The sequence below is a fragment of the Macaca nemestrina genome, chromosome 17 (genome assembly GCF_043159975.1).
Source record: "Macaca nemestrina isolate mMacNem1 chromosome 17, mMacNem.hap1, whole genome shotgun sequence".
NCBI classification, from domain to species: domain Eukaryota; kingdom Metazoa; phylum Chordata; class Mammalia; order Primates; family Cercopithecidae; genus Macaca; species Macaca nemestrina.
Genome location: NC_092141.1, coordinates 64,495,375 through 64,512,293, shown reverse-complemented (window position 1 = coordinate 64,512,293; position 16,919 = coordinate 64,495,375). Strand labels below are relative to the sequence as shown.

General features: G+C 42.9%; 1 protein-coding gene across 2 annotated transcripts; it reads left to right on the top strand.

Annotated features, from left to right (window-relative positions):
• The first annotated feature begins 1,370 nt into the window (after nt 1-1,370).
• Nucleotides 1,371-15,984, top strand: LOC105472195 (keratin 23). 2 transcript variants are annotated; one of them, XM_011725219.3, is made up of 8 exons: nt 1,371-1,517; nt 7,225-7,307; nt 8,546-8,702; nt 10,031-10,192; nt 10,278-10,400; nt 13,076-13,296; nt 14,163-14,194; nt 15,598-15,984. In XM_011725219.3, the coding sequence occupies exons 2-8, from the start codon at nt 7,240-7,242 to the stop codon at nt 15,690-15,692; spliced, it is 858 nt and encodes a 285-aa protein (XP_011723521.2). In that variant the 5' UTR covers nt 1,371-1,517; nt 7,225-7,239; the 3' UTR covers nt 15,693-15,984. The 2 variants fall into 2 exon arrangements, with proteins under 2 accessions (XP_011723521.2, XP_011723519.2); XM_011725217.3 differs by lacking the exon at nt 1,371-1,517 and adding an exon at nt 1,756-2,632.
• Nucleotides 15,985-16,919: the final 935 nt, after the last annotated feature.

Here is a 16,919-nt window from a genome sequence, read left to right as displayed (position 1 = left end):
GCCACCACTCACCAAACAAGTCTCTCTAGTTCCCTCATTTGCTCTATTTTTATCACGTGTCTCTTTTGTCTTTTTCTCATATCTGAGATGTAAGTGACTGCAGGCACTGTTTCTAAGCACTCCCCAAGTTTCCCTGAGGCTTGGAGGCTCATTTTTCCAGCTTGTGCACAGTGAAATAAAAAATATTCAGAGCCTCTTCCCTGATAAGGGTTTGTTGTAAGACTGGGAGGGGCAAAGCTGGTGCGCTTTTGGGTGACTTTATTTGTAATCGGAAAGGATTGGCCTTCGTGGGTGGTTAATCCATACCCAGGAGAGGCGTCTCCCGACTTTCTAGTTTTATAACCCACAGTCCTAAAAGGAGCGAAGGTGATGGCACCAGGGGACCTGTGTTAAAACCCTGACTCTAAAAGTTTATGATTGAGTTAACGCACATTTGCAAAATACCACCAAGAAGACAGACTTTGGTGCTCAAAAATGGAAGACATCAACTCTGCTTTCAAGAAGCCTGCGGTCTCAGAGGGGTGTGACAAATGCAGTACAATGGGGTGGAAGAATGGGGTGGACTTCATCCCAGGCACAGGAGGTGGCTGGGCCTGGCTGGGGGCTCCCAGCTTCCACCATGAAGTGGAATGCCAAGGTGTCCGCCCCTCCGGAGGACCTCGGCATCCGGAAGAGGCAGTTCCTCCTACAGGGTCACCCAACTCATGCAGGAGAATTCAGAAAATGATTGTTGAAGGAGGTAGCCCTGGAACTATAGAGGAGGTGGGGTGGGTGACTTTCCAGGCAGGGAGGACAGCGCAGACACGGGCAGCGTCACCTATGAATTCATGTGCTCAATTACACTGCACATGCAAATCATCTCCGGATCATTCACCCCTGTGAGACCTTGATTCTTTGTCTGCAAAATGAAGACAACAACCCTTGCCTGGCTACATAAAGAGTTGTGAGGATTCAATAAAGAATATGAAAGAGCTACATCAACTGGCAAGTCCTATCCTTATGAAAGAGAAGTGTGGTACAGGACCTGTCAAGATTCAACCCCAGATAACAGTGCTATGTGGAGAAAGAATCTAGCCCCAGCTCTGCCACTAACCTCCCCACCACCACAGGCCTCAGCTTTCCTCATCTGTCTGATTAGTGGCTTGGAACCAGATAGGCTAGAAGCCCTTCCTGTGCTGGTATTTTTACTTGTAAGTCCCCTTTAAATCTAGCTGCCAGTAACTAGCACGTGGCTCCCGCCCCCAGACTGCTTCTTTATTCATTCCTAACCTTTACCTTGGCAGATGAAATATAAGATTCATCAACCACATTTGACAGCCCATGGCAGGTTTCCTGTTTTCCATCGTCCCTCTGCAGGTTACAGACACACAGAACCCAGCCGTGGGAGGCTCAGCCAGGGTCCCCGGCTGCTCACAACGGCTGCATTCCTCCCCGAGGGCCAAGGGAAGTCCTGAGCGCAGGCCAGGGTTGTTTGGTTTTGAGGTGTGCTGGGATGAAAGGCACCCTGGAAGTGGAAGGTTCGGTCATTCATTAATTAATTATATCTATAATTGAGGGTTTGTTCTTAAGAGCGAGTCCTTTGAAAGTACTTTCCTTCAAACAGTGACTGTCACAGAGGCATCAGATACTCACCATCTTCTCAACTGCCTCAGCACAGCGAGCTTTATTCCAGGACCCGAGATCCTGTTCTGAGCTGGCTCTCCCTTCTCAGGCTCACTCACCCTCCCTTTAGAGGTGGAGATTACTGGGGGTGGAAAAACGTGTGTGTGTCTCTGTTGTTTAATGTCTGTTTTTTGGCGTTTTTTGTTTGTTTGTTTGTTTTTTAAGGAAATCTATACTACACCGAATATGCTTTCTTTTGGGTGTACTTTAACCTAACCCTTTCCAGGTAAATGAACAATGGAAAAACTTCCCAGCAAGCTTAGAAAGATACCTGAGCCTAACACCCGCCTGATGTCGTGCGCCACACCTCCGGTTACCAGGGGAAGGGAGGAAGCAAACTGTCACATTGATGTGGCTCTAAACAACAACAGTGTGCGAAGGCCCGGGGCACTGTGGGATTGACCAAGAGGAAACACGGGTTGCACAATGATACGATCTTGTCGGTACAATTGTCAGAGAAGGGAACTCCCACAGCAAAGGCCATAAAACCATCCAGGGCAGTCTGGGGCGGCTCAGTTCTGCGGTACCAGGGAGTGGAACAGAGCCTAGCCCCATCCCAAACACAGATGGGACCATGAACTCCAGAAGCAGCTTCAGCCAGACCCCCTCGGCCTCCTTCCACGGCACCGGAGATGGCTGGGGCCGGCCCAGGAGCTTCCCCAGGGCTCCCACCGTCCACGGCGGTGCAGGGGGAACCCGCATCTCCTTGTCCTTCACCACGCGGAGCTGCCCACCCGCTGGAGGGTCTTGGGGTTCTGGAAGAAGCAGCCCCCTCCTAGGCGGAAATGGGAAGGCCACCCTGCAGAATCTCAACGACCGCCTGGCCTCCTACCTGGAGAAGGTTCGCGCCCTGGAGGAGGCCAACATGAAGCTGGAAAGCCGCATCCTGAAGTGGCACCAGCAGAGAGATCCTGGCAGTAAGAAAGATTATTCCCAGTATGAGGAAAGCATCACACACCTGCAGGAGCAGGTAAGAGACCGGGTAACCCGGGAGCTCCAGGTGGGGCTGCTTTGCCTGGGAACCCTCGGGAGGAGGAATCAGTCCAGAAGACAATTTCCAGGAAAATGGCAACAGCGCTTGAAGTAATGGTGCACAAAGGTTTTGGGGGATGTTTTCTTATGATACCTTAAATTTGGAGTTGGAATCGTCTGTTCTGTATAATTAATCCTCTGTCCCTGGATAATGTAGAAAAAGAAGGCAGCAAAAATGACAGAAGTGCTGCAGACTGTTTCGAAAATGAGACTACCTGATTTCTCACACACCAAAAACATCTTTAAAATGTGAGGCAACCAGCTGCTGTTTAGTGTCACTTATGACCCAACGATGTCATAGAAATGATAAGGGCCAGTATTCGTGCTGCATGCTCAGTGCACCAGGGATAAGAGAGTGTTTACCTTCTCATTACCTCAGTTCTGCTCCACCTCAAATTTTTTTGAACAATGTGGTTATCCGTTAACAAAAGGCTGTTAGATGATTTTGAACATTACACCTAAAAGTTGTCACCACCCCAGCATATAGGTCACCGTGACATCCCTAGATATTTCCGCTTGTGGGTTGGTTGAAGATAAAGTTGCTCACGGTTCTGAGAATGGCATACCACTAGAAACAATAATAATAAAACGAGCATAATTTTTAGAACCTGAGAGTTGGGATGGCTATAAAGACCCTCTTCAAAAAAAACTAACTCTGTAACCAGTCCCCAAAAAAACTAAGCACACACCTTCCGGGATGTCTCATAACATTGGCTAGAAGTAGAAGGAATCCAATCATCTTATAGGTTATTTTTTAAAGCTATCTAACTCCCCTCTTATATAAAGCAATCCCAGAAAATTCTCTGTAAGACCATGATTTAACCTCCCCCTAGAAAGAGCATCACAAGTGTCCAATATTTATACCATATTATTTCACAACGCTCAGTCATCCTTGCTTGAATGTAGGAAGGACCAGTCAAGATAATATAAATCTGTCCTTGTAATGAACCCTAATTATTGAATAATCAACCTAATAACTGACTGTAATTACCTTAACTATATAGTGCATGGTTGCCTTTATGAAAAAAAAAACAAGGTGACTCAACAGTCCTCATCATGTTTTTTTGTTTAGTAAAGTTGCTTTGGTTGTAGAAAGGAGGAATTGAAGATTTTTGCAAATGGAGAGCAAAGGGAGACCATGACTCCCAAAAGAAATACAAGGTTAGAACCGGTCAAATAATTTAGGAGCTAGCAGAAGAGATTTAACCCAAAAAAAAGGGAGGAAAGGGAGGGAAATGTTTATTGAGCACTTATTATGTACCTAGGCATCCTGCTGAATATTTAATACACATAACACCATCCAAGAGCATTCTTCAATGATGGAAATGTTCCATATTATTTTATTTGATTCTGCAAGAACCCTGTAAGGAAATGGAAGCTTGGAAAAAAGTGAAATAGCCATCCAAAGCCATCAGCAAGAAGCAGAGGTGGGATTCTAACTCAGGTCTGTTTCCAGTAGTCTCATAAATTTCACTACAGTGTGGTGCTGCCTAGCCCACCTCATACAAAAAATGACACTTAGGATGAATAAAGATAATGCGTTATACTTGCATCATTAACCACACAACACATATTTCATACACATTATCTCATTTAATCCTCACAACTGTGTGGAGCAGGTATTTTTATTCTCAATTTATAGATAAGGAGACTGAGACCTAATCGTTGTCTAAATCCTTTGGAACAGAACTGAGAAAAGTAAGTAGGTGCAATGGGGGCTTGGGGAGCAACCTGCCCACCCTTCAGAAGACCTGGAATTCTGGGTTCTGAGATTAAATAGGAAACTTCTTTGGCTTTGAATTTCATTCTTTTCTGGATTTTTACGTCTAACACTGTTTTCTCTACATTTGAAGAAAGCAACTCTTTAAAGTTGAGATTGTCTATCTACCCCAAACTCCCTCATTTGAAGATGAGAAAACAGAGGTGCAAGGAGGTCCCACAGTTACCTGAGGCTTATGCTTCCTGGATCTTGGTGAAATGCTTTGAGTGGATACAGCTCTCCCGCACCCTCACTTTAGGTGTATTAAATGTCACTCAAAAAGTTGATAAGAAGTTGAGTTTAAAAATTAATTCAATCCTTTTGAAATCCAGAATTGGACATAGTCATAGGAGTATCATAAATAAAACACCTTGAATGATTCTCAATCAGACTATATTTGGCATTTTGGTTTACAGTCAAACATCCTATTTCCTCTCCCTGGTAGGAGATCAAACATCCTGAAGCAACAATGTTGCACGAATATACCAACTTGCTTTTAAAAGAATTAACTCAGGGCCTTCAGGAGAATCTGGAATGTGCTCCATATCAAGTACATTTCAGAATTCACATCTGAGTGCTATGAGAATGATAGCTGGGGAAATCAGACACTTGAGGTGGACTTTGCAACAGATAAATTACCAATTTAACTCAGAAAAGCTAAATAAGCCCATAGACAGTATTTTTGATTTTCTGATTCTCTGGATGTAGGTTAACACCTCATAGTATGTGTCAAATAGAAGTAGAAAACCTCAGTGCACAAGTAAGTAAGGGTTACCCCACAATGGTCCCCAGGCTCTTTGGGATAGAGCTACTTTTCATTTTGCATGAGCTTACATAATGCAAAGAATAATTGGTCCGGAGGGAGAAGTATTGGTAAGAATGCCCCTAAGCAGCACTGTGGAGAGGAGAACAGTAAACACCTAAAAGTATCCTTTTTTATAGCAAGGGAAGAGGCCATAGTAGCACTTGGAATCCCACAAGGGGAAAAAGAATGAGGCAGAAGCAGCCAGCCTGGCTATGTCCCACCATGAACAGAAAAAGTCTGAACAGGCATCTCAGCATATAGAACCTGGAGATGCTCGCAGTGTAGTCAGTGACTCTACAAAAGTGCCAGATTTTAAAAAAGAAAAGTGTATTTTTTACTTTTTTCTTAACTAATTCAGTTTCGACCAATTTTTCACTGTCTATAATATGCCAAGAATATGCTATTTGACATTATTTGATGTACTCTCTTCTAATTCTCATAACTCTTTGATGAAGTAACTATTACTATTGCTATTTTATGGATGAAGAAACTGAGACTCAGCGAAGTTCACCCAGCCAGTAAGTGTGGAGCAGGATCCCAGGCCCTGCTCCTTGAGTTCCAGACCCAGCATTTGTGCCATCTCTAAATCCTGCTATTGTGCATTCATGATACCAAATTCCATGGGATCAGTGGAGCTTTAAACAGGACAAGATTTTTAAAAGGTGCCTTTGTATTGAAGTATAACTTTGTCCTAAGAAAATGCTTTCTAAATAAAGGAATGAGCTATATAAATATAATGGGAATTACCCAGGATTCTCTGACTCCAACTAAATTACAGAAATTTAGACCTAAGACCTCTAAGGTCCTCTGTCTCTAGTGCAGACTCCTTATTTGACAACGGATGAAACTGAGGCCTGGAGAATAGAGTGATGCAGCCTGATGCATCCACTTGGATGATCAAGAACAGAGCCAAAACCAAAAAAAAACTCCAAGTTTTTAGTCTAGCACAACACTTGGTGTAAAAGCATTATTACACTTTTGACAATGAGACGTCTTCTACCCTAAAGACAGTGACATACATTGAATGTGAGCTATTTCTCTGACTATAACATATCTACAAGTGTTTATAAATCATAAATGTATACACAATTGCTCGAGTAAGTGCTTTCAATAATATTTTTATTTTTAAAGTAAAAAACATTATACGAACATCTAGTGAAAGTCTTTAACTGCAGGCCTTACCACTACTAAAACTTATTAGGCATGTTCCTTAGATGGTAAGGAATTATTTCAGTTAATATTTTAATAGCTACAATGAGAGCATTCTCATCCCAGAGTAAGTTGCAATGACATAAACACATCTACAAGTTATGTGTGTGGCTATAGTCACTTCGGGCAAAAAAAAAAAATTGTGTTCTGTGATAACTATTACAAAATACATTGAATATTAGTGTTAGCTTTGCTCAGTAACACTGATTAGAAACATGAATGCTATCACAAGTAAGAATTATGTTCATCTAAAATAATAATTTTTGTACTTTTGGAGGGCTGAACTAATTAAAAGTAATGGCAAAAATCACTTTGTCACCAACCTAACACAATAAGAAAAGGATCAGAACCTAAAGTCCTTTTAACATCTTCAGCTGTGGATGAGCTTAATTAAGCAAAATGCTATGATGTGTCCATAACCTAAAAAGTTAGAAGGCATTTTGAATAATTACTGACCTTCCCCTTCCTATATCATTGTTTCAGCAGTTGCATCAGTCCAAGCCTGTCAAAACTCCATGTAAAAAGAAGAAAGGCAGTAACACTGACTGCAGATCATATTCTTACTTTAAAATCATTCTGCTTTGCACCTAGTATGTGCTCACTAAGCATTTACTGACTCAGTCATTCATTGTTCCACTGCCAGAACAAGAAGTGGTCTGTACTAACAAGTCAAATATTCAGGAAGCTAAAGGACAGACATGCAGCGGTCATGTGTGGGTGTGTCCAAGCAAGATAACCTTTTGTGCATGTTTTACAGATAGTGGATGGTAAGATGACCAATGCTCAGATTATCCTTCTCATTGACAATGCCAGGATGGCAGTGGATGACTTCAACCTCAAGTAAGTTCCTTCTTCACAGTGTTGTTCGGGTTTTTGTTTGTTTGCTTTACAAAAGAAAAACTTGGCCGGGCGTGGTGGCGCACGCCTGTAATCCCAGCACTTTGGGAGGCCAAGGCGGACGGATCACGAGGTTAAGAGATCGAGACCATCCTGGCCAACATGGTGAAACCCCATCTCTACTAAAAATACAAAAATTAGCTGGGCATGGTGGCGCACGCCTGTAGTCCCAGCTGCTCAGGAGGGCAGGAGAATCACTTGAACCCAGGAGATGGATGTTGCAGTGAGCCGAAATCGCGCCACTGCACTCCAGCCTGGCAACAGAGTGAGACTCCGTCTCAAAAAAAAAAAAAGGAAAACTTGTCTTGCCATTACCTGGAATTAAAATCTTATAATGAAAAGGCATAGCAACAGCAAATGCACTGTGTGTTACTTGAATGAACCTTAGTTTAAACAAACCAGATATAAAAGCACATGTTATGGGGAAATTTGAATATGAATCAAGAATTAGATGATATTAAAGGGTTGTTATTAATGTTTAGGTGTAGTGTTATGTTTATTTTATTTATTTACTTATTTATTTATTTATTTTTGAGACAGGCTGGAGTGTAGTGGCGCGATCTTGGCTCACTGCAACCTCCGCCTCTCAGGTTCAAGCAATTCTCCCGCCTCAGCCTCCCAAGTAGCTGGGACTACAGGTGCGCGCCACCACGCCCAGCTAATTTTTATATTTTTAGTAGAGACAGCGTTTCACCATGTTGGCCAGGATGGTCTCAATCTCTTGGCCTCATGATCTGCCCGCCTCAGCCTCCCAAAGTACTGGGATTACAGGCATGAGCCACCGTGCCCAGCCTGTTTATTTTAAAATATATTTTTCTTAAAAGATGCATCCTGAAGTATTTAGTCTTAAAATGTCATCATGTCTATAATCTGCTTTGAAATACTTCAGCAATGAAATAGGCAAAGTAAATACAGCAAAACATTCACGGTTGCTAAATGTAGGTGATGGGTATGTGACTGTTTATTATCTTGTTCTCCCTACTCAATTTAAAAGTTGGCATTGAGTCACCATCATGGAAAAGTGTAGCATGAAACTGACATACAAAAGACATCCTATATGTATTCATCATCTGTCTTTAAACCTAATAAGTAAAAGATTCACCTCTAAATGAAAATGAATCCTTTCAAAAACCATGACCTTCCAACAAACGGGTGCACTCTTCTCTTCCTTCTCACCAAAGATATGAAAATGAACACTCCTTTAAGAGAGACTTGGAAATTGAAGTCGAGGGCCTCCGAAGGACCTTAGACAACCTGACCATTGTCACAACAGACCTAGAACAGGAGGTGGAGGGAATGAGAAAGGAGCTCATTCTCATGAAGAAGCGCCATGAACAGGTAGGACTCCCCAGGAACTCCTGGTAATGAACACAGGTCTTAGCATGAACATCTCAGGCTGATTCGACAGCTACAGAAGAAACCACCACCTGGATGCCAATCCCCTTGTCCTTCACCCTAAATAGTCATTAGAAAAACATACAAATATCTAAAGTTTCTAATTTCAAGGTGAGCTACTCACATGTCAAATACAACAACCAAAATGCAATCATAATTCATGATGAATTGGTCAACAGTTTTGTTAACACACAATGTTTACCTAGATGTGCTTGTTAATATGTTACTATAAGAATCAATGTGTGAGACTGGACTTCCATCGTTGGCCCAATGTTCAGCAAATTAGGGGACAATATAATGAAAAGAGTCTGCTACCAACCAAGGCAAGTATGATGTGGGACAAAACTAAAGAATCCTAATTTCCAAAAGCATTTAACTGACTTTTAGAGTTACCATCCATCACAAGTCCTTGAGACTCTGATAAAATGATAGAAAAACAGTTCCCATGGTAGGAAAACAAAATTGCGTCTGAACATCAAAGAGCCCAATTTCTGAATAGCTGGTTAGACAATAATTGTTAATTAAATATTTCCTGTGGCTGCTTGGTTTTCATGAAATCCTATGGGCGTCAGCCCCACAGGGTCACAAGGCATTGACGAGATTTTGAAAGCCTCTACACCTTCTTTCTGCCGTTTGCCTCTTGAACGGCTTCCCGAAAGCTTTGGCCTATAGCCTGGAAGGTTCTGCTGCCTAACTATGTTGTCACTTCACCAATCCACATCTGCCAAACGGGACTTTACACACTATGAAAGCGTAATTCTTTCTGAAATATTTTCAACCACGGATCAAGTCAGTAATCATGGAGGCTATTTAATTACCTGCCTTATGAATTTTTTTTTTTTTTTTTTTTTTTTTTTGAGACAGGGTCTCACTCTGTCACCCAGGCTGGAGTGCAGTGGCGCGATCTCGGCTCACTGCAGCCTCCACCTCCCAAGTTCAAGGGATTCTCCTGCCTCAGCCTCCCAAGTAGCTGGGATTACAGGCGTGCACCAGCACACCCAGTTAATTTTTTGTATTTTTAGTAGAGATGGGGTTTCACCATGCTGGTCAGGTTGGTCTCAAAGATATTCTTTATTTTATAAAATTATTAGAGATAAAAGTATACAATGTTTTATCATCAACAAGTAACATTTGAGAAACCAAACCAGCGACAGTGGAGCAACCACATAATCAGAAGGTTTAAAAGATCCATTGACCACTGCCAATCAACACGGCAATCCAGCCTCCTGATTATCAAACCCAGTTCATTTCCTTTCTCTGTTATTAAACAGGAAATGGAGAAGCATCATGTGCCAAGTGACTTCAGTGTCAACGTGAAGGTGGACACAGGTCCCAAGGAAGATCTGATTAAGGTTCTGGAGGATATGAGACAGGAATATGAGCTTATAATAAAGAAGAAGCATCGAGACTTGGACACTTGGTATAAAGAACAGGTAAAAGAAAGATGCACAAACTTCCCAAAGGTTGCATTTCCATGAGGTCCCAATGCTGACGCCTTCGCCTTGCTTGGTCCTACAGTCTGCAGCCATGTCCCAGGAAGCAGCCAGTCCACCTGCTGTGCAGAGCAGACAAGGTGACATCCACGAGCTGAAGCGCACGTTCCAGGCCCTGGAGATTGACCTGCAGGCACAGTACAGCACGGTGAGTCGAGGCTGGGAAAATGCTGGGTCCCACACTACCTCCTCCATGAAGCCTTCTGAGACCTCTCTCCCAGGCCCTGACTCTCAGCTCCCTTGGGACACCTCTCACTTTCCACTTTCCATCCAAATTGTTTATGATGAGAACCATAATAAAGGGCTACCATGTATTGAGTGTCCAGATGGTGCCGGGCGTTTTGCTAAGTAGTTCATGATATTAAATGTCATTAATCCTTACAGCAACTTTTCCAGATAGGTCTTAGTGTCCCCATTTTAGAGATGAGGAAACCAAAACTCCAACAGTAAAATAAATTGGCCAAGGTCACACAACTAGTAAGTGACTGGTGGTGAAACCATGTGATTTATTTGGAGGAGGGGGGATTCTAGACCCCCATAATTTCTATCAGTGCCCTCTCCACTTACAACCAGGCTACCCCCCTCAAACGCTGATATAGAGAAATTCCAGTGCCAACATGGTAGGTGGCAGATCCAGGCCTGGCTCACTCCAAAGCACTGCCCTATTCATTTAGGTATGTGTCTTATCACCCAGAAAACTCTTAAGTTCTTGTGTCCAAGTCATTTCTATCATCTTCACAGTTTAGAAAAATGCTTAGCATGTGTCATAAGCATTCAAAATTTATGAAGGTCTATCATTTGATTCCCAGTATACCCTACTGAGTCTTCTAATCATTCATCCTTATAATTGCCAAGTGCGATTCTACCCTCAGTCTTGAGAGGCAATGATTTGTTCATTTACGTGGCAGGTGCACTTGGGTAAATGACCGCTGTGTTTTAAGCATCCATGATGGTGAACAGACACTGCAAATGTGCACTGTAGAGATCATGAGTACAAAAATAATTATAGTGTCTTGCAGCTTTCAAAACATTTTAACATACAGTATTTCACAATGGCCCTGGGAAACAGGTGAGGCATGTATACCCATTTTCATGCATTCTACTATCTGACACCAATTCTTAGCACTGAGGATCTTTTAACGAAGGAGTTTATATTCTAGTAGGAGTGACAGATACTAAATGTGCAAATCATCAAAATGTATATGTTAGATGGAGAAAATTGCTACAGAGATGAAGCAGAGGAGGAGGGCAGACGCACCAGGGTGAAGAGCTGCTATCTTAAACAAGGGGGTCAGGAAAGGTTTTCCTGTTAGAGTGGCAGTGAGCAAAGAGGTACGGAGGTGCTTGATGTGGTGATGGGATGTGTTCCAGGAGGAAGGAACAGCAAGTGCAAAAGCGACAAGGCCCAAGTGTGTCTGATGAGTTGGAGGAGCAGCACGGAAGTCCATGTGGCTGCAGTGAATGAACGACGGGAAGAAGAAAGGACAGAACAGGAGGGGAAGGGAGGGGAAGAGGGAGGAAGAGAGGGTGAGGCCATGGGATCCCAACAGAGCCAGACTGTGCAGGGCTTTGTAGGCTACCTTGGAGGGAATTCAAGAGGAACAGCAGGTATAGACCACTCTTTGAGGAGAAGTAGCTGAAGGAGAGCAGAGAAATTGGACGATAGCTGAAGGTAGATACGGGTTTAAGAAAGATACATTTTAAGGTAGGAGGAATTATTCTATTTGAAAGCTGGTGGGAATAATCCAGTAGAGAGGAGAACACTGATGATGCAAGGAGGCCGGCAACTGCCGAGATGACTGGAGCACAGACAGCTCAGGCAAAAGAACACAGGGAAGCCAGCACCCGCACGCGGATTCAAGCATGTGCGTGGGCGCAATGGCGGGAGCAGTGGGCGGTCTCTCCCGATTGCTTTCGTTTCATCAATGAAATTAGGAAGCGAGGCCATGGACTCAGAGGAAGGATGGGAAGGACAGAGGAGAGGGAACAAAATAACCCCCTGGGAGAGTAGGAGAGTGGCTGACCAGGGAAATGTGCTCTAACCACCAGGGAGCATGAACGGCCCCCCCTGAAAATTAGCAGCCACGATAAAGGGAGAGTATTCAGCATAGTTATGAGATTCTCTTTAAGGTTAAAATTATGCACTTCAGAAAAGCAGGTGTTACATGCAAATAGAAGTGGGCCTTGAACTCAGTGCTCCATATTCTAGCCCAGAAACTTCATTTGACAGCTGTTAGAATTTCCTCAAAAAATGACATTTCTTTTTTACCATCATCATAATCAAAAAGCATTGCTTGAGACTAGGGTTGCCAGATTTGCCAAATTAAAATATAGGACACTCAGTTTAGTTGGAATTTCAAATAAAAAAACAATTTTTTTTTTTTTTAGTATACGCAGGTGGAGCAATATTTTGGACATAGTTACACTAAAAAATTACTCATTGCTCATCTGAAATTCAAATTTAACTAGACGTTCTCTATTTTATCTGGCATCCCTAATCGAGACCCTTCTCCAAAGATACAAAGAGATAGCAGCCCCAGTTGCTGTCGCTCTTTGGGAGTTTTCAATCTGGTCAAAGATAAAATGTAAGGAGTTAAAGAACAGTTCAGAGCAAAGCAATGGACTTCAAAAGTCCCAGCGTCACTCAACTCCTGACTGCCCAAGTCCCAAACCTGTAAGTCAGCCTACTTCTCACCTTGGTGTCCTCAGCAGCTACCAAGACACCTAGCCAACTGGTCGGCATCTGCTAAGTACTCAACAGTCACCTGTTATTGACTCAATCAAGCCATCAGTTAATTAACAAAAGATCATTTCCTCTTTCAGAAATCTGCTTTGGAAAACCTGTTATCTGAGACCCAGTCTCGGTACTCCTGCAAGCTCCAGGACATGCAAGAGATCATCTCCCACTACGAGGAGGAACTGATGCAGCTACGCCACGACCTGGAGCGGCAGAACAACGAATACCAAGTGCTGCTGGGCATCAAAACCCACCTGGAGAAGGAAATCACCACGTACCGACGGCTCCTGGAGGGAGAGAGCGAAGGGTAAGGCAAAGGCTGGCATGACAGGAGCATGCAAGAGGCATCCAGCTCCTGTGGGTATATGTGTGCATCTTTGGGTTCTGTTAGCAAGAGTCACTCTAGCAAAAGAAAAGCTGTGTTGAGCTTCTCCAGGAGATACCTATAGTCAGTTGTATTTCACTAAGCAGCAAGTGTAATTAATCAACTAATACTCACAGGACCCTAAGATTTGCAGTCAGAAGAGTTAAGGTCTCTAGAAGGAAACAATTCAAAAGGTTTTGGCCATCATGTTTCCCAGTAGGAATGCACCCAATTTTGGCTCCAAAAAAAAGAAGGCAGGGGGAATGTGTTAGTCCACTAGCCAAAAAAAAAAAAAAAAAAAAAAAAAAAAAAAAGATGCATAAGAGATAGAGATGTCTAGACTTTCAATCTGATATTTCTGGCCACCCCAGGAAATAACAACAGTTGGCCATATAAAGGGCATGTATATTCTATGACCTGAAAGGAAGGGATAGAAGTTTTATAAAAATACATAAATAAAACATCACCGGACCAAACTCTAAACAGCCTGAGAAGCTCAGGGGTCTCAGGCTTGAGACCCGACCCTGGCAGGCATCCTAGAGGAAACCAAGCTTGCAGCTGGCTAAAAAGAGGGGATGGTTTGTGGACTTCCCCTGACTCCAGGGTTAACAGGAGGCGGTACCCAATGCCTTCTGCATCCAGTCTGGCTCTCCCGTGAACCTATGACTGTGAGGCTACTAAGCTCAGACAATTATCCTCATTAAAGAGCTGAGGATTTACAAGCAAGCGAAGGAAGTTAGTCCATCCTGAGAAGTTGTTATGATCGTTGCTAATACTAAAGTGAGCTTTAACCTTTATCACTTTTATAGGACAATGGAAGAATCCAAGTCGAGCATGAAAGGTAAAAAAATTTCCTTCATTGTTTGAATCTCTATTTTTAAGGAATTAGCATGGTTATCCATGTTGTAGTAGTCATAATCCTTAGTGTACTCCCAAATGTCCTGGGTTCAAAATTTATTTCACTCCCAAATGGTCAGGAATTTTCAGTTAACAAATTAGCTAATACAAAATGATGTAAGCTCTCATTATTGTCCTCAATATATATAAAAGCAAGCGGTAAAGAAGATTAAAATGATAATTAATAGTATTATGTCTCTCTTAAGTAATGGAATCGGTTAGTCAGTTTACTAAACCCCTGGAAAATTAAGAGGCAAAGATTTCATGTCATTTCTCAGATGATTCTGTTGAACACTCGTGTTCCATGAGATTTGAATAGTGAGTTATGAACACTGTGTTCTATGGCCAGATGAGGTTAGAAATACTGTGTGCCATGATCCACTTCTTGAACAGTCCTGTTGTGCAGTTCAGTATGTTAAAGATGGAACAGGTGCTGCTCTGAAGGGGAAAAGGAACAAGAAAGAGGAAGAAATGACAAAAGTTTAACTTTGTTTCACCCTGTATTCCCAAACACCTTTGACCTGGAAACATGCTTTCTCAGATTACCTTTAATATCTCACAGAAAAGTTCCAGGAGGCTGTAGTCTGTGACAAGTGGCACTTTCTGATTAGTTTGTGATAGATCTATACTAAGGCACTGGAGATTCAAAGAATCAGTTGGAGTAATCATCACAGAACAGCTGGTCTGCTACCCATCTACAAAATAAGACAAGGGTCTTTGAGCCTCTCTTCACATGTGTCCTAGGATGGGGAACCCATACTTGATGGGATGGCCCCATTGGAGAGGTTTTAATTTAACAAAATTCTCCCTTGTAATTTTATTAATGATTTCAATTCTTCCCTGTGGTCTAGAATTGGTTTATTGATGTTTCAACAGGCACTTATTCAAATAAGTTATATATTTGAAAATTGCCACAGTAAGCATCCCTGGCTTCTCACCCATTCCTCATGTGGCATGTTTTCTAGACCTTAAAATGAGGTACCCTGAATAGCACTAAGTGCTCTGTAAGCTCAAGGAATCTGTGCAGCGCTACAAAGCCCACAGGCAGAGAAAGAACTCCTCAAGTGCTTGTGGTCAGAGACTAGGTTCCATAGGAGGCACACCTATGATGAAGGCTTCACCTCCAGAAGGTGACACTGTTCAGAGACCCTCATTTCCTGGAGAGAGGGAGAAAATCCCTCCTTGGGGAAATCCCTTTTGCCTGCAGCAGAGCCCGCCATATTGCTTAGTGATCGTTTTGGAAGGCACTGAGAGCCTTCAGGGGCTGACAGCAGGGAACTGAAAATGAGTACAGTTCAGATGGTGGAGGAAGCATGGCAGTGACATCTTCCGTGCTCTTTTTCTCAGCGTCTGCAACTCCAAAGATCAAGGCCATAACCCAGGAGACCGTCAACGGAAGATTAGTTCTTTGTCAAGTGAATGAGATCCAAAAGCACGCATGAAACCAGTGAAAGTTTCTGCCTATTGTAAAATCTATTTTCCCCCAAGGAAAGTCCTTGCCCAGACACCAATGAGTTCTAAAAGATATCTTTGGAGTTATCAGACTCAGAAACTTGTATTATTTTTTTCTGTAACATTCTACAATCTCACCAGACTTCTCATAATGCTCTTAATATATTGCACTTTTCGAATCAAAGTGTGATTTTATGGGTGTAAATCTCTACTTTCCTACGGCAGCCTTCAGATTCTCATCATTGTGCGTCTATTTTGTAGCCAATAAAACTCCTCACTAGCTGCATGGTGTCTTTTTTTTAATATCATGAGGCAAAACAGCACCTCAGTGTTTCATCCTAACAAGGGGTTCTCAAAACATTTTCCGTGGAAGATCCAGAGAAATCTCCAGACATCAGACATGTTCACAGCAGCCAGACACTGGGCAGAATTGTCACCCTGTAGCCGGGCAACCTAGGCATGAGTCATGGGTCATGAGGCTCTCCACAATCCACACTTCTGCCAGCAGGAAGGGAAGGGAGGAAACAGAGAAAGGGAGGCCCAGAAAGCCTCACTGGGAGTGTGAGATGACCAAAAAGTATGCTATCTCACTTTTAAAAAGGAAAAAACTGAAGGGCCTAAAAGAGTAACTCTCTTTTAGGCTACTCTAAGCTAGAAAAGGAGATTAAGGAAAAAAAAAAATTCTCATTACAGACAGATACTAAGGATCTAAAAGGGGAAGTAACTCATCCAAAATCCAAATTGCAAATATTAGGATCCAGAATATCATGCCATATTAGTCTGTTCTCATGCTGCTAATAAAGACATACCCGAGACTGGGTAATTTATAAAGGAAAGAGGCTTAATTGACTCACATGTGGACATGGCTGGGGAGGCCTCACAATCATGATGGAGGGCAAAGGGGAAGCAAGACACATCTGACATGGCAGCAGGCAAGAGTGCTTGTGCAGGAGAACTCCCCTCTATAAAACCATCAGATCTCAGCTGGGCGTGGTGGTTCACACCTGTAATCCCAGCACTTTGAGAGGCCGAGGTGGGCAGATCACCTGAGGTCAGGAGTTCGAGACCAGCTTGGCCAATATGGTGAAATCCCGTCTCTACTAAAATAGAAAAATTAGCTGGGCATGGTGGCAGGCACCTGTAATGCCAGCTACTCAGGAGGCTGAGACAGGGGAATTGCTTGAACCCAGGAGGCTTAGGTTGCAGTGAGCCAAGAT

Coding starts and splice junctions, on each gene's coding strand:
- LOC105472195 (XM_011725217.3), top strand. CDS start 2,237: ATGAACTCCAGAAGCAGCTTCAGCCAGACCCCCTCGGCCTCCTTCCAC. Junction 7,308..8,545: donor GTGGATGACTTCAACCTCAA/GTAAGTTCCTTC, acceptor TTCTCACCAAAG/ATATGAAAATGAACACTCCT. Junction 10,401..13,075: donor TGCAGGCACAGTACAGCACG/GTGAGTCGAGGC, acceptor TTCCTCTTTCAG/AAATCTGCTTTGGAAAACCT.